Source organism: Phyllobates terribilis, unplaced genomic scaffold, assembly GCF_046119375.1.
Source record: "Phyllobates terribilis strain yellow unplaced genomic scaffold, ASM4611937v1 Scaffold_1__5_contigs__length_1240528914, whole genome shotgun sequence".
Classification (NCBI taxonomy): Eukaryota; Metazoa; Chordata; class Amphibia; order Anura; family Dendrobatidae; genus Phyllobates; species Phyllobates terribilis.
The window spans coordinates 235,502,377-235,520,596 of NW_027362761.1; the positions used below are offsets into that span (position 1 = coordinate 235,502,377).

General features: G+C 47.7%; 1 protein-coding gene across 3 annotated transcripts in view; it reads left to right on the plus strand.

The window, feature by feature from the left end:
- CARMIL3 (capping protein regulator and myosin 1 linker 3) overlaps positions 1–18,220 on the plus strand; it is a 116,484-nt gene that overhangs the window by 60,897 nt on the left and 37,367 nt on the right. For all 3 annotated transcript variants that reach the window (XM_073671082.1, XM_073671084.1, XM_073671083.1), the window contains exons 20-25: positions 109–163; positions 3,316–3,488; positions 4,361–4,429; positions 4,512–4,605; positions 16,391–16,486; positions 16,577–16,705. In XM_073671082.1, coding sequence (XP_073527183.1) covers positions 109–163; positions 3,316–3,488; positions 4,361–4,429; positions 4,512–4,605; positions 16,391–16,486; positions 16,577–16,705 — 616 coding nt within the window. The remainder of the gene's footprint in view (positions 1–108; positions 164–3,315; positions 3,489–4,360; positions 4,430–4,511; positions 4,606–16,390; positions 16,487–16,576; positions 16,706–18,220) is intronic.

An 18,220-nucleotide genomic window follows, 5' to 3' on the forward strand; every position in this document is an offset into this window, starting at 1 on the left:
GCCATCTTTATACCTTAATTGGTGAATGTCTCTGTATTCCCAGCATTTGTACCAGAAAACATTGCAGTTATTAATGAAAGCCTGTTTATTCTGTAACCGTGCACATAGGATCCTAGAGGATGTTCTTCAAAGAATTGTGAATGTTCTTCAGGATGAAGACTGTGTGAGTACCATTGATATACCCGAACCAAGTCAAAGGCTGTATAATAGATACAATTATAGAATTGTCCCAATTCCGAGACTTTTAAAATCTTTCCCCAGAGATTATTTTTATACAAATACTCTAGTGTTGACTATATGCACAATTTTAGTATCTTGAACATATTTAAAAATTTTAATTATATTTAAACCTATTTATTGTGCTCATAACACCAGCTACAGGTATGTTGCTTTTTTTAATCAAAGCAGGTTTCTAGATTTTTTAGCTTTGCATCAGTCTGCTAAGAACTAATAAATAGCAATGCATAAGATGACCATTTGCTTGTGGACACACATTTGAATGGCTCATAACAAGGGGGATCCTGTTCAATAACAGAAAGCAGGGATATTTTGATTAATTGTATATTATTTATATTAATTCAAAAAGTATTTTGGAAATATACAGTACATCAATCAGCTATAACATAACCACCGACAGGTTCGGCAAGTCTTATTACAATGGTACCTGTCGAAGAGTGTGATACAGTATACTAGTCAGCAGGTGAGCAGTCAGTTCTTGAAGATTGTGTGGCGGAAGCAGTAACAATGGTCGTGCACGTATCAGAGCACCTTTTGCAAAGACAAAAAACTACAGAAAGAACGAAGTACTGAGCCTATAGAATAAAATTCAGTAATGTTTGGTGTAAATATTTAAAAAAAACATGCATATATAAAATGGAGATAGAGAGAAACTGCTGTACTGAGGTGACCCAGACAAATAATTATGACCAGTGTTGCATAGCTGCCCAAAAACCCAATAAAGAGTTATAATAAAGTGCTACTGCAGATGATGAAGATAACAAATAGTATACATGATTTCAAGAAGATTTTTTTGAGATACACACATGGGAAATAGGAAATTTCCTTGAAAAAGCCCAATGATTACGGCATTTAGCACCAACGGTATAGAATGGATTTTTTAATATTAATAAACTGCACTATGCATTGGACATAGTGGTTATATTATACACAATATGTTAGTCTAAGGTTTCTATTTGCAAAGGTGCTATATGCAGTAAATATAAATAGATATAATGCAGAGCAATGTCATGGTTGGTACATAAAATGGGAAGAGGCAGTGCTGGGTATACAACCTGAGTGCAGTAGATATGGCCCCTGACGCGCGTTTCGTGTTAGCTTCTTCCAGAGGGAGAGAGAGTCAATGCCATAATCATTGATACCAGAGACAGGTATCACTATGTTTCACATTTCAGGCTGTTCCAGCTCTTAGTCGTAGTTAACTACCAGAAATAGGTATGACTGTGCTACGTGTTTCAGACTGTTCCAGTCCTTAGTCATAGGTATGCACAGTGAGCGAGGTGTAGTGATGACATTGCGCCTATTGCACTTTCAGATGCACATGATCAATGGTTGAACAGGGAGCTGACAGCATCATGGTATTCATCGGTATCTGCATCCAGGGGATGCAAATAACAGTGAAATTAAGATGCCAGGCAGGGGGCGACCTGTGGTGTGTGACGCCACTGTTTCCAGCCCTTTGGTTGTGCTGAGCCATACAGGAACAGCCAAAGGGTCGCATGTGGCTCACAAGCTGCATTTTGCCCAGGTCTGATGAAGATTGACAGCTAGTCCGTCTAGTCCAGTTCCACAGAGAAGTAACTTTAGCGCAAGATTTATTTTAAATGTTAATGCTGGACACATTGAGAGGTCTTATGGAGTCCATGCCTTGATGGGTTACAGCTGTTTTGGCTGCATAAAGGGACCTGCCTAATACCAGTGTTTTTAATGTTATGACTGATCAGTGTATCTTTTTTTCATTATAATAAATGTTATATGTTTAATGTTATGTTTAAATTTAATGTTTAATAATATTTACTGACATAAATCATTTATTTGCTGAAACCATAATACCCCATTGAGATAAAAGTGAGGGATTAATTATTAAAATATTAGTGTATAAATATTCATAAATAAAAATGATACATCACAGAAAATGTATGATTACAGAACTGTGTTCTTTGGTCAAGTAATCCCAGATGCTCTAGTGTCAGTGGGACTCAGAGGATCAGGTAATAAGTCTCTTGCCGAGATCCTCAACTAAAACTGTAATCTATGATTCATGGCCTTTTTGATGTGAAGTCTGTGATCGGAATGGTGACAGATGTAATTCCAGATTAAGAGATTCTCATGCTTTTCCTTCCAGTGTGCCGTCATCTCCCAGGGTGAGATTAGAACCATTCCACTGACTGTAAAGCATGTAAATCATTACTGCAGCTTGTAAATCCTGCCCCTGTGGAGAAAGCAGTCATTCACACAGAACCATTTACTATAGCAGCAGAACTTACCCCTGTATCATATATCCAAATAGCTAACAATTGGAATAATTATCATTTTTTGGGGTAAATAAATCAATACTTAATAATGAGTTATGCAATTTTGTGTTTCAATTCCTCACTATTTTCCTGATCCCTGCCATCTTTCAGTGAATGGCAACACTTTCATTTCCAGAAAAATAATGCCTGGTAGATTTGTGTAAAATATATTCCTGAAAGGGGTTCTCTGCTACTTTATTTTATTACTTTAAGATGGGCCCACTATGGTCTTAAAATTAAAAGTGTCCCCTACCAGTCTCCTCGTTTTCTGGAGAAAGTCATGCGACCGCTGCAGCCAGTCAGCTGCCTCTGATCGCTACATCCTTCATATTTCGTTCAAGCAGAAGAAGCCCTTCGGCAGAATATGAAGGTTGCAGAAGATCAGCGGCTGCTGATTGGTTGCAGAGGTCACATGATGATGCCAGGAGACCGTTGGGGGACACACAGTACTGGAGCTGCTCCGGTCCAGAAGATGAGTATAATTATTTTGATTTGTTACCCCACCATGGGCCTATTAACATTAACTTTAGGAGACAATCACTTTAAATAGACTAAGTTGACAATAAAGCATGGAACGATTAGAGAAGAAAATGGTTAAAATAGTATAAAAAAATAGTATACACCATAGCCATAGACTTTTAATCTTTTCTGATGAATGCACCTCTGTGCTCTGAAAGATTACAAAGATATCAATCCTGATTTCAACACAAACGTCGTTAAAATAGAACAATAAAGAATAGAAGAGATCATTTACATTCTGACATGTTCTCTCTGTTTCTCCCAGTGCCTCCAGTCTTTGTCTCTGGCAGACTCTCGCTTGAAGTCCCGCACATGTATTGTTTTGAATGCTCTGGGGAGTAACACATCTCTTCAGGAGCTGGATATCAGCGGTAATGGGATGTCTGACATTGGTGCCAAGATGCTAGGAAAAACCCTGCAGATAAATAGTACATTGCGGTGAGTACACAGGGATCTTACTTGTGTTAATGGTCAGGAATAATGTGCTATACAAAGGAACAAAAATATAATGTTATGGTTGGAATACAGATAAAGAAAAACATAAAAAACCTACATGAAACAAAAAAAAGGAAAACATTAATTCCTTAGGAATTCTGTATGACATGATACAGTATATATAACACCAACAACCATATAGGGCATACACAAGGAGTATATTAAGCCCAAATTATTTTATTTTAAATTTCATATAAGACACACAAATATTTAAAAACAAGAAGGCAAAGTGCTGCTTAATATGCAGGGATGCATAAATAGAACAATCCAGTGCATGCAGGTATCATCATAGCATTATGGGTAACAAGACAGTAATTGTTATAATGAAAAAGGGGTAAAGAGATAGTAACCAATAAACCAACAGTCTGTCTAGTGTGCAAAAAAGAAGAACACAGATGCTTGCATGGGCTCAGCACGTCCCTACCACCCCTTAGTTCTAGCCCCATTATTTGTATATATATGCAAATTAGTGCTCTCCTATGGACTGGATGTAAAGTCTTTTAATATAATTTTTACTTTTATTCTACAATGTTCTTTTGGAAACTTCTAGTTTAACCATTGTCACTTCATGCATGCTTACAAATATTTGATATGCATAATTTGCTTGAAAAATCCTTTGTCATTGGCCAGCTTGCATACAAACATGAACTGAAACCTACTAGACCATTCAACTTTGTCCAGCTATAAGGAAATGTCTATACATGTCTTCCCTATGATAGGCAATATCAGAACTTTCTACATGTTTCTACTGCACATGTAATATATGTATAATATTGTTTGCTACAACAACTGTTCTTCCATTCCTTTGCTTTCAGGTCAGTTCTCTGGGACAGGAATGCTGTTTCAGCTTCTGGATTTATGGATGTAGCTCGAGCTCTTGAGAAGTGAGTTACCAACATTGTCACCTACATTTATGTTTCTACTTGTGATTTGTGTTTCACATAATGCAACTCTGATACCACCCAGGAATAGAACCCTACGCTTCATGTCCTTTCCTGTTGGCGACATTTGCCAGGCATACCAGAGACACCCTGAGAGAGCTGAAAGTGCCTGGAGAAAGGTAACAGACTTGGATAGATATGCAACCTTTACCTATAAAACTGCAGTTCAAATACACTATGTGGTCACGTCAGAGGTATAACAAGGTTTTTTTGTCCTGGGCAAAGATTTTCTGTGATCTACCCTGCATCTGTGCAAACACACCTAGCTAAACCCCCTGTGCTTATATATAATATATACTGCTATACTCCCCACATACCCAACTCCACTATATCACACACATACACAGTACCTATACACATATATAGATACTGTGACCGAGTCACTGGTATGATTTATGAGGGGAGGTATGTGTCACACAGGTTGCTAGCCTGTGTGAACTGAAACCAATAAACTTTCTGCCAGCATGTTATATGCTGGAGGGTTAACTCACTTAAAGGGTGTGGTTTTATTGGAATGACGTAGAGATGGGAGAGAAGTCATTCCCCATACCTCCACCTCAGGGTGTGGCTGAGCAAGGTTTAAATGCTCAGTCACCATTTTTTTTCTGTTGTTGTGTTTGGAGAGGCAAGGTCTCCAGACTGGACAGCCATAGCTCAGGAGGGAGCTGAAGGTTGGACATAACCTGTGTGGGCGAACCGCACACACATATATGGACTGTGCTACAGTTTATCTTTTGTTTTGTTGTTTTGCCAAGTAAGGCTGTGTTTATTTTGCTGGAGTGCAGAGCTTTATGCTGTTTAATAAAGCCTGCAAAGAAAACCTGGATTCCTAAGTCTACTTCCGGAAGTGGCCGAGCGAGTCGTCCTACCACAATACACAAACATACCAAGTTGCAGACACATAACATACACATATTCATAAACATTACCCACACAAAATAAACATCACACACATACATAAACAATACACAAAACACACACATAACTGGACAATAACCAAAACAAACACACTCAATAAATCATACACATTACACACATACATACACACATTTACATTCATACATATTGCAAATACATACATACATTTCTAACACGCATACTCATACACATAAATAAGCAATATACAAAACACACACTCATACACATATACATTAACAATACACGAAAAACACACACATACCCATACCCATCATTACTCACTCAAGCATACACATTACACATTTCCATTCATAGATATTACAAATACATAATACACTTCTAACACACAAATACATATGTACATTGCATAGCTAACACCTGCTTACCTCTCCTGCTGATCGCTTCCACATCCCAGCAGTGGAGAGCATGGTGAGCAGAGGTTAGAGCCTGCTTTTTTCTCATCACTTTTTCTGTTTGTGAGATAGTAAATGTGTTGCGTATGATCAAGTTGCTCTAGAAAGGGCCAACATGCATACCAATATATAGAGGTTACAAAGATTGGAGTCACAACCAAGTCCCGATGCGATGCCTGAAGGCTTTTGCCATAAAAGAGATTTTACATTGCGGTGCAAGCAGGGGCGTACATAGAAATCATGGAGCCCCATGGCAGAAGCTCAAATTGGGCCCCCCCCCCACAAAAAAAATAAATAAATAAATATTTGTCTGTGTCACTGTGATGAAAGCCGGCCGGTGGGTGCAGCTCTCTGGCGCCCCCTTACCTCTCAGGTCAGTCAAGGTACTGCACCTAGAGAAAGTAGTGCCAGGAAGCTGCAACCAGCGCAGGGAACACGGTAGTGTGTTATCCCTTCAACGTCACTAAACCGTAACGTCACTACACAGCACAACTCGCTAGCGCCCTCTTAGCCTCAGGTCAGTCAAGGAACTGCACCTAGGATAAGCGGTCGCCAGGGAGACTGTCCTGTAACCTACTGGGTATCGGGGCCCTCTGTAGTGAGGGCGGTATATATATCTTCCTTGGCCGCGCCAGGAATATATATATCTGAACCTCCGACCGTCACTACCAGCCTTCCCCAATCCCCAGTTGGTATGCTGCCACCAGTCCCTATTTTAGATATACGCCCAGTCCGTGAATGGGCCTATATCGGGTCAGGAACCAACCCTGGGTAGCGTTTTTGGCTTGAGCCGAGCTCACACGGACGTGCGTTCGTTATGCAGAATAAAAGGCAGGCCCACAATTACTTGAGGTAATTGATTATAATAATACACTAGATACACGATATACAACTAAATATACACAGGTATAAGGTCAGGCTAAACTATACAACAATGGAATACAACACACAGAATCACCACAGCATATCAGTTACCGGTTTCTTGATTTTCTTGTGACGCAGGGAGAGGATTCTGCGGTCGCAGGCACGGTTCTTTGTTACAGGCTGAGGCCTACCACCGCATGGTCAAACTGCTCCTCCCCTTGGTGGCCTCAGCTGGTGCTCAGATGTTCAGCACCCCACTCTTGGGTCAAAAACTGACTTGTCTCTTGTCTGTCCTGCTATCTTACCTGCCCCGTCCCGCCCACTGCTGGTGAGGTCAGCTGGCTCAGTCTCCACCCTCAGGTCTAACTTCGATCAGAAGCCCAAATTCTATGGAACCCAATAACTTCTTCTGGGATGGTCTCATGATACCCCCAGGGGTTCCCATGGATTCGGGCCGCCGTAACCGACCTTTTGATATCAATTATGATACCATACGGTCCTCAGGAATGGCTCCGCGCTATATCTTGGCTTCCAGAGCACGTACAAACGTCTACCGCGGAGGCTTGTGTGCGCAATGGCTCCGGGACGCCGTGATATTTTTTTATTGGCCCATCCCACGCAACATGCGTGTACTATTCATGTTTCTATATCTTATGCCTCCATGCTTGTGACAGACAAAGAAACTAGTCCTATGGGACAAATGGTCAGGTACAGATAGACGAAGCACCCCCCCCTGCTGGCTGTGTTTCCTCTCGAAGTCTTTGAAGCTCCTAGCATTCAAGTGTTAAGTAGGCTTCTTATCTTACAGGAGCCTGGATGGGGGGAAACTATCTAGTTGACGTTTTAACAGAAGGTCCCAAGGGTGGGGGCTGCTGAAGTGTGGCCATCCCTGGATATGATTTATCATTACCAAGATGGCGGCTACAGGTTCATCACACCTCCCCCTATACGAGGGCGCGAGGGGGTAGCACATTCCTGTGTTCCCCCGTGCGTCCTTCTGCACCCTCCCCTTGCCGGGATAACCCGTCAGCGTTACCGTGGTCACGGCCTCTTCTGTGGCGAATGGAGAAGTGGTACTGCTGGAGAGCGAGGCTCCAGCGTAGCAACCTGCCATTCGACCCAGAGACCGTGTGTAACCAGCTGAGGGGGTTGTGGTCCGTCTCCACGGTGAAATGGCTCCCGTACAAGTAGGGCTGCAGACGCTGCAGGGCCCATACAATTGCCAGGCATTCTTTTTCCACCGTGGAGTAAGCCACCTCCCGGGGCAGTAGCTTCCTGCTCAGGTACAAGACAGGATGTTCCTGGCCTGTCGTGTTGACCTGACTTAGCACAGCACCGAGGCCAAAGTCACTGGCGTCGGTCTGTACCACAAACGGCCGGTCGAAGTCGGCAGCTTGCAGTACAGGGGAGCTACTTAGGGCGGCCTTGAGTGCCCCGAAAGCTGTCTCGCAGGCGACTGTCCAGTCGACTGCGACGGGCAGCTTCTTCTTGGTGAGGTCCGTCAGGGGCTTGGCCAGGGTGCTATAGTGTGGGACGAACCTCCTATAGTACCCGGCGGTCCCCAAGAAGGACATCACCTGCTTTTTGGTCCTAGGAGTGGGCCAGGATGCGATGGCATCCACTTTCCCCGGTTCTGGCTTCAGAACCCCCCCGCCTACCCGGTGACCCAGGTAGAGGACCTCACTCATGCCCAGCTGGCACTTTTCCGGCTTGATGGTCAAGCCTGCCCGGTGGATCCGACCGAGCACCTGCCGCAGGTGCTCTAGGTGATCCTCCCAAGTGGGACTGAAGACTGCAATATCGTCCAAGTACGCAGCCGCGTACCCTTCAAGTCCCTCAAGCAGCATATTGACCATCCGCTGAAAAGTGGCAGGGGCATTCTTCATGCCGAATGGCATCACTGTGGACTCGTACAGTCCAAAAGGGGTGATAAAGGCAGAGCGTTCCCTTGCCGCGGGGGTCAGAGGAATCTGCCAGTACCCCCGGCTCAGATCCATGATGGTCAGGTACTTAGCCCCGGCCATCCGATCGAGCAGGTCATCGATGCGTGGTATGGGGAACGCATCGGTGGCCGTTACAGCGTTGAGCCCCCGGTAGTCCACGCAGAACCGTGTAGTTCGGTCCTTCTTTGGTACGAGGACTACAGGCGAGGCCCACGCGCTGCTGGATGCCTGGATCACCCCCAGCTTCAGCATCTCGTCTATCTCTTGGCGCATGTTTCCCTGCACCTCGAAAGAGACCCGATATGCTGAACGCCGGATCGGCGGGTGATCGCCAGTGTCCACGTCGTGGACAGCCATCTCAGTCCTTCCGGGCAGGCTGCTGAACAGCCCCCGGAAGGGGTGCAGGGTGGTCCCCAGCTGGGACCGTTGGTCCTCCGTGAGCTGGTGGCCAACCCCCACATCCTCGATGGACCCACCCGCCTTGGCTTGGGTGAGCAGATCCAGGAGGGTTTCTACCTCTCCTTCCTCGGGAAGGTTGCACACTGGGTGGGCAGTCGCTTCCCGCTCATGATGAGCCTTCATCATGTTCACGTGGAAGGCCTTCCTCCTTCCACGGGCGTGATCCAGGGTGACCAGATAGGTGACGGCATTGAGTTTCTGGTGCACGAAGTAGGGACCCTCCCAGGCTGCCTGAAGCTTGTTCTGTGGTACGGGGACCAGTACCCACACCTTTTGACCCACCTGGTAGGTCCTCTCACAAGCATTCTGGTCGTACCACCGCTTCTGGTCGGCCTGGGCCTGGGCCATATTGTCCTGCACCAGCTTTGCCAAGGCCATCATCCTGTCCCGGTGGCGCACGACATACTCGATGACCGACACCTCGGGGGTGGCCAAATCCCCTTCCCATGCTTCCTTCACCAGAGCCAGGGGGCCCCGTACCCGTCGCCCGTACAGGAGCTCAAAGGGGGAGAACCCCGTTGAGGCCTGCGGAACCTCCCGGTAAGCAAATAGGAGGTGTGGGAGGTAACGCTCCCAGTCTCTCCCGTGGGAGTCGACCAACATCTTAAGCATCTGCTTTAAGGTGCCATTGAACCGCTCACACAGGCCATTAGTCTGTGGGTGATACGGGCTGGCCACCAGATGTTGCACCTGCATTTGCTTACAGAGGGACTCCATCAGCCGCGACATGAACTGGGTCCCTCGGTCGGTGAGCATTTCTTGGGGGAAACCCACTCTGGAGAAGATCTCCAGTAAGGCGGTAGCCACCTTGTCGGCCCGAATGGACGACAAAGCTACCGCTTCCGGGTACCGGGTGGCATAGTCCACTACCGTGAGTATGAAGCATTTCCCGGAGTGGCTGGGAGTGGACAGAGGTCCAATAAGATCCACAGCAACCCTCGAGAAAGGCTCTTCGATGATTGGCAGAGTTACCAGTGGGGCTTTGGGGCGCGGCCCCGCCTTCCCCACCCTCTGACAGGTGTCACACGAACGGCAGTAGGCACCCACCGCGGCTCCCATCCCAGGCCAGTAGAAATGCTGAGCTATCCTGGCCTTGGTTTTAGCGATCCCTAGGTGTCCGGCCATCGGAATCTCGTGTGCGATCCGCAACAATTCTGCCCTGAACGGATAGGGTACCACTAACTGTCGGTCCCTGGGCCACGCCTCCGGTGAACCCTGCTGGACCGTTACCCGGTACAGCCGTCCCTGGTCCCAGACCACCCGCTCGCAGTCTGACTCCATGGGAGGCTGTGCCGCCTGTTCCTTGAGAGCTTTCAGGCTGTCGTCTGCTTCCAACGCAGCCTGAAATTCCTGACTTGATGTGGCCAGAATCGACGAAACTGCCACATCCTCTGTCAGCCCCTCCGGGCATGTCACCTGGCCGCTGTCTGACCCGGCAGACACTTGGTCAGAAGTGGGGAAGCCGTCGGACCTCTGCAAGGCTCCTTGGGCTCCGGCGCTCCCACTCCTGGTGACAGCGGCTATGACCGCTGTGACCGTGGGTAGTGCCTGCTTCCCCTCTGTTTCTGACCAAGCCGCCCGATCAGGCAGGCTTCCTAGGCCTTTGGACATCTCGGATGTGGGGAACTCCTGCCCTGGGGTCTTACCTGGCGGCTCCTCTCTTGGGACACCCCCACCTCCCATGGCCTGTTCCTCCCCCTGCAGTGGGCCTATACTCAGCAGCCTGGATACCCCTGGGAGCCCTACACTGCCGGTAGCTGCCCCCCTCTCCATCCCTGAGCTTCCCTCTACAGAATCCTGCCCGCCCCCTCCCTCACCGGAGGACAAGAGGTCACGGCACGCCGGCTGAGCACCTCTGCGGGCATCCCCACACTCCCCACCTGCTTTCACTAACCCTGTTTGTGTTGTGTCTGTGCAGGTGTTACCCTCAGGTTTCACTCCCTCCTCCTCAGCAGGACACACACTACATACAACATGGTTGGCATTAGCAGCAGACAAATCAATACACTCTTGGGGGGCCGAACTTGGGGGTTCAGAGGGTACATACTGCGATACTAGACGCCCCAAGTCGGTCCCTAATAAAACATTTGCGGGAATATTTGGCGTTACTCCCACCTCCCGCATCCCCCTTCCGGCACCCCAGTCCAAATACACCATGGCAACGGGAAGTGCCGGCTCCACGCCTCCAACCCCGGAGACGGAAAGAGTCTTTCCTGGTACCAAGTCCTGGGGGGACACCACCTCAGGCCGTACCAGTGTTCGTTCAGCGCCCGTGTCCCGCAGTCCCATGACCGCAGAACGGCCTATGGTGACGGGTTGGATGTTGTCCAGGGACCTACCACCACCCCCTCCCACACACAAAACATTGGGCGCTCTCTGGGACTGGGATGGGGTCTTTTGGCGCTGGGGACACTCAGCCCTAAAGTGTCCTGGTTTGTTGCATAGATGACAACGTCTTACGTCTGGTCCTTGCCTGGAGAGGGCAACAGGGGGATACACCCCTTGTGTTCTAGGGGCCGGGGAAACAGGGGCATGACTGGGCTTACCCCCTCTCCAGGTGCTGCTGGCAGACTTCTTCAGCTCAGGCGCCCTGTTATTGGCATACTCGTCTGCCAGGGCGGCTGTAGCAGAAGCCCCTGTTGGTTTTCGGTCACGGAGGAACTGTCGGAGGTCCTCTGGGCAGTTCCACAAGAACTGCTCCGTGACGAACAGTTCCTGGACCTCCTGGCGGGTAGTAAGCGCTAGACCCGAGGTCCAGTGCTCTGCGGCTCTCAACAGCGCCCGCATATGATCGGTCCAGGTGTCCTTGGGGCCACGCAGCAGGCTCCGGAACTTCTGGCGGTACGACTCGGGAGCGAGGTTGTACTGCCGGATCAGGGCCCGCTTGATGCAGTCGTAGTTCTGTACCTCCCCGGCAGGTAAGTCCCCCAAGGCATCCAGGGACTTACCCCTCAAACGGGGGGTCAGGTATCTGGCCCACTGATCCCGGGCCAGATGGTGCTGAAGACAGGTCCGTTCAAATGCCACCAGAAAGGAGTCCAGGTCCCCATCCTTCTCCAGTAGAGGGAAGTCCTCAGCTCGGACTTTGGACGACTTGGTCTCCTGATGGGTTGGTTGCTCTAGCGGAAGCCCCCGCTGGGCCAGGTCCAGTTGGTGCTGGCGCTCCGCAGCTCGCTCTGCACGCTCCGCAGCCTCCCGGCGCTCTGCAGCCCGCTCTGCACGCTCCGCAGCCTCCCGGCGCTCCGCAGCTTCGCGCTCCTCCTCCGCTGCCTTCTCTGATGCTGCCAGGAGGGTTTTGTAGACGGCATCGCCATGAGACTGGAGACTTGCCATAGCCGCTTGTAAAAGGGCTTGTGATCTGGACAGGCTGGGCTGGGTAGGTGGTGGGCAGCCCACTGCGGGACCGTATACTGGGGACTGGCTCCCTGAGGTGCCCGGGCTGGACTCCTCCTCGCCATGAGTAACAATGTCCTCCCCTCCTGCCACACGGACCGTAGCATTAGCCTCCTGCAGGGTCTTGCTCCTGGTGCCGTCTGCCATCTTGGTAACCGACACCGCTGCAACCCTGAGTTTGCACACACCTTGTTATACTTTTAGCCTGACCGTCTAACGTTGGGCTGACCTTAAGACTCCAGCAGTGGAAGTTACCACTGGCAGTCTTTAGTGCCTGGGAGTAGGGGTCCCACAACACTATTATTCTGCAATCCCACCGCTCTGCCACCAATGTGATGAAAGCCGGCCGGTGGGTGCAGCTCTCTGGCGCCCCCTTACCTCTCAGGTCAGTCAAGGTACTGCACCTAGAGAAAGTAGTGCCAGGAAGCTGCAACCAGCGCAGGGAACACGGTAGTGTGTTATCCCTTCAACGTCACTAAACCGTAACGTCACTACACAGCACAACTCGCTAGCGCCCTCTTAGCCTCAGGTCAGTCAAGGAACTGCACCTAGGATAAGCGGTCGCCAGGGAGACTGTCCTGTAACCTACTGGGTATCGGGGCCCTCTGTAGTGAGGGCGGTATATATATCTTCCTTGGCCGCGCCAGGAATATATATATCTGAACCTCCGACCGTCACTACCAGCCTTCCCCAATCCCCAGTTGGTATGCTGCCACCAGTCCCTATTTTAGATATACGCCCAGTCCGTGAATGGGCCTATATCGGGTCAGGAACCAACCCTGGGTAGCGTTTTTGGCTTGAGCCGAGCTCACACGGACGTGCGTTCGTTATGCAGAATAAAAGGCAGGCCCACAATTACTTGAGGTAATTGATTATAATAATACACTAGATACACGATATACAACTAAATATACACAGGTATAAGGTCAGGCTAAACTATACAACAATGGAATACAACACACAGAATCACCACAGCATATCAGTTACCGGTTTCTTGATTTTCTTGTGACGCAGGGAGAGGATTCTGCGGTCGCAGGCACGGTTCTTTGTTACAGGCTGAGGCCTACCACCGCATGGTCAAACTGCTCCTCCCCTTGGTGGCCTCAGCTGGTGCTCAGATGTTCAGCACCCCACTCTTGGGTCAAAAACTGACTTGTCTCTTGTCTGTCCTGCTATCTTACCTGCCCCGTCCCGCCCACTGCTGGTGAGGTCAGCTGGCTCAGTCTCCACCCTCAGGTCTAACTTCGATCAGAAGCCCAAATTCTATGGAACCCAATAACTTCTTCTGGGATGGTCTCATGATACCCCCAGGGGTTCCCATGGATTCGGGCCGCCGTAACCGACCTTTTGATATCAATTATGATACCATACGGTCCTCAGGAATGGCTCCGCGCTATATCTTGGCTTCCAGAGCACGTACAAACGTCTACCGCGGAGGCTTGTGTGCGCAATGGCTCCGGGACGCCGTGATATTTTTTTATTGGCCCATCCCACGCAACATGCGTGTACTATTCATGTTTCTATATCTTATGCCTCCATGCTTGTGACAGACAAAGAAACTAGTCCTATGGGACAAATGGTCAGGTACAGATAGACGAAGCACCCCCCCCTGCTGGCTGTGTTTCCTCTCGAAGTCTTTGAAGCTCCTAGCATTCAAGTGTTAAGTAGGCTTCTTATCTTACAGGAGCCTGGATGGGGGGAAACTATCTAGTTGACGTTTTAACAGAAGGTCCCAAGGGTGGGGGCTGCTGAAGTGTGGCCATCCCTGGATATGATTTATCATTACCAAGATGGCGGCTACAGGTTCATCACAGTCACAGAATAGCATATCTCACAATTTTCCAGCCTTTACATAGTAATTTTCCTCCTGCTGAAGTCCTAGATTCCTCTTTCATTGCCCCCATAAAGTATGATGCCAATAAAAGTGCCCCCCAAAAACAGTCTGATACCACCATGGTGCATTCCTCCACATTAGCCTCCACATGCACAGTATAATGACCCTAATGTGGCCCACCTTAACTCCCAGGGCAATGTATGGTGACCCCAACACAGTATGATCCCTCAACTGTGACTCCCACACAGCCCTCCATACAGTATAAAGGGCCTACATACAGTATAATGGCCCCACACAGCCCTCCAAACAGTATGATGAACCTTCACACCTTAGAATTGCTTTCATACAGTATAATGGCCCCCCACATAGCCCTCAAAATATTATAATGGCCCCACATAGCCTTCCATATAGTATAATACGCCACCCATAATCCTCCATATAGTATAATGCGCCCCCCATAATCCTCCATATAGTATAATGTGCCCCCCATAATCCTCCTTATAGTATAATGAACTTCCCATAGGGTAAAATGCAGCCCCCATATTATATAATGCACCCCACAGTCCTACAGTATTATGGGCACCACATACTCACTGATTTTAAAATACCGTATATTTTAAATAAGCCGAGACCCCTAATTTTACCACAAAAAACTTTGAAAACGTATTGACTCGAGTATAAGCCTAGGGTGGGAAATGCAGCAGCTACTGGTAAATTTCCCCACCCTTGTACGCATGGCTCCCTCATCACCAATCCTGGTATGTATGGCACCTCTCATCCCCCAATCCTGGTACGTATGGCCCCCTCATCCCCCAATCCTGGTATGTATGGCCCCCCTCATCCCCCAATCCTGGTATGCATGGCACCCCTCACCCCCAATCCTGGTATGCATGGCCTCCTCATCCCCTAATCCTGGTATGTATGGCACCCCTCATCCCCAATCCTGGTATGTATGGCACCCCTCACCCCCCAATCCTGGCATGCATGGCCTCCCTCATCCCCCAATCCTGGTATGCATGGCACCCCTCAGCCCCCATTCCTGGTATGCATGACACCCGTCATCCCCCAATCCTGGTATGCATGGCCCCCTCATCCCCCCAATCCTGATATGTATCGCACCCCTCATCCCCCAATCCTGGTATGAATGGCCCCCTCATCCCCCAATCCTGGTACACATTGCTCCCTCATCCCCCAATCCTGGTATGTATGGCCCCCTCATCCCCCAATCCTGGTATGCATGGCCTCCTCATCCCCCAATCCTGGTATATGTGGCCCTCTCATCCCCCAATCCTGGTATGTGTGGCCCCCTCATCCCCCAATCCTGGTATGCATAGCCCAATCATTGCACACATAAAACAAATAAACACTTATACTCACCTTCCTTCCTCACCTCTGCTCCAGCGCTGCGTCCTGTCTGCCAGCAGCTCATGTCAGCATCTGATCTGCCGGCATATTTACTCCTCTCCACGCTGGGACTATAGGCGTGGAGAAGAATATGCATTCTCTTTTGTTAGCAGGAGCCTCGGCTCAGCGTTCCTCCGTGCCCGCTGCTAAAGAGAATGAATATTCATTCTCCACGCCCATGGGAGTGGAGAAGAGGGAATATTCATTTCCTTTTAGCAGCGGGTACACGTGGTAGCAGCAGCAGCCGGCTACTGCGTGTGCCCGCTCCTCCGCCGCCGCAACCTCTCCTCCCCCGTAAATACAATACTCACCTATCCTCCTTGTTCCTCGCTGCTTCGGGGTCCCCCCGACTCACGGGCCCCATAGCAGTGCCGTGGCCTGCCGCCATTGGCGGTACGCCGCTGGGTGCAAGGATTTTCATGTGTGATTCTGGAAACATGGAGAAGAAAGGATATATTTGCATGAATCTCTCAACTGGTCATTAAGAGACATCCAAAACTGTAAATTAGGGTTATATATAGTATTGTGGTTGGCATGAGCATGCAGCAGAATATAGAAGCACGTTAGATAATTATTTTATCAGGTGGTGTAATTTGTATGCTACATGGCCAGCAGTTATACGTATTTATGTTTTATATACTCCTTGTATGTAGATAATGAACATCTTTTCCCTCAGATACATAGCTGTCTCCTTCGAAACTCTCAGACATTGGCTGTCTCTGACCAAAGAGCACTTCGGCTTCAACAGGGTGTGACAAACAGCGCAGAACAGGTAGAACGTGCTTACTTTTGCCTGCTTCCTCTGCACTTACCCCTTTATCTTCTTGACAATTCCTCACACTCTTTTTTCTTGAACCAATAGATGCTTCATACACTTTCCATGCTGATACATGATCATATCAATGCTCTGCGGTCCTGTGACCTGGAAACTGTACAAGAAGACATCATATGTGCTAGACAGCTCCTCCGAGATGCCAAGAACTGTCGAGCTGTGAGTGTCCCAGTTAGTAGGTACCTGCCAAATGACATGCACCAAAGCTAAAATGATGCACATCAATGAAATGAAGACAAAATGTATATAGAGTAACATTTCATAGTGATATCTGGTTCAACCTTACATTAATTAGATTAATTAGAGAACCTTGAAATTTTGACCCTTTGGGTTTTACTGGTAATGTTTTAACTCGGGGAGGAAATTGCACTTTAAGATAATTAGCTAGGCAGATAAGGTTTGTTTAATATCATAGTCATAGTTAATATGACCTTTTATAAATTATGCATGAGCAGCTTGTTTTACATATTTTTCTTACTGAGTCAGCATTCCATAATAAAAAGCAGAAAATTACTGCAGAAAGCTGTTTTTTCATGGCTTAAAAAAAGAACATTTATTCACAGCTTTATAAAAGAATTTTGTATAAAAGTTGGTATAACATACATGAACCTGATAAGACTTCCTCTTTTTATGTGAAGTCCTTGAAGGAAATTATCAAGAGAAGAAATTTTAAAGCAGCTTGTCGTCCCATTGTCCTTATTTGCACCAGATTTATTAAAGCATAAGGCCCGAGCCATCGAGGTGTTTATGCCGTAATACACCTTGAAATGATTACGCCAGTCTCGGACAGTTTTGCCAAAATGGGAGGAGTAGGAGCAGAATAGAGACTTAGCAGCATTTTACTCTAGCGGTCTCTTCACTAAGACTGGCGTGCAAAACGTCAGTGTTACTGAATCGTAATGTTTGATAGATCTGGCAGATCTTTAGAACTGTCTAGAATTGATTTTTCACTTTTTAATCGACCCACCTACTGGAGTGTGAGTTTTAAAAAGTTATAATTCATAAATCTGACTTGAACCTCACACAGGTTACGCACACTTTTCATGTGTGGTAAGTCAGGCGTAAAATAGCAGAAATATGAATATTTTTACATATAAAAGTCATGCAACAAAATTTGTGACTTTTTTCATGCTCAAAAACTGCCGCATAAAACCTTGATACATTCTCGCTTTATGTCATCTGCAGTATCCATAGATTCATTTTGAATTTACTTAGTATCTTACTAAATTGAAAAATATTTGTTTATTATTGTCCACCATGTCCTATATAAAATATTGAAAGTCTTCATTAACCTGCAATATTACCAAGTAAACCTAGGTAGATGCCAGGACCCACTTGGCTTGGATAGCCAGGGGCAATTTCACTGAATATGTCTTATACTTATCAAACCAAGGATGGAGTAGAAGGAGGTTACTGTCACTCTCTTTTCCTAGTGTGATCTTTATCCTGCCTCAGCATTGGTAATACATTTGCATACAGTGATACTATCAGTGAACAGGTATCTCTACCAACTCATCCTTACACAGGAGCGCTCCTATGTGTGAGCTGCTGCCTGTCAGTCCGAAATCAGACATGCTGGATACTTATCCCCCCTGACACCATCTTTCACCAAATGTTTTCATGTTGACCTGGACACACAATGTAATAGTAACTGCAGAGTTAAATAAAACGTTT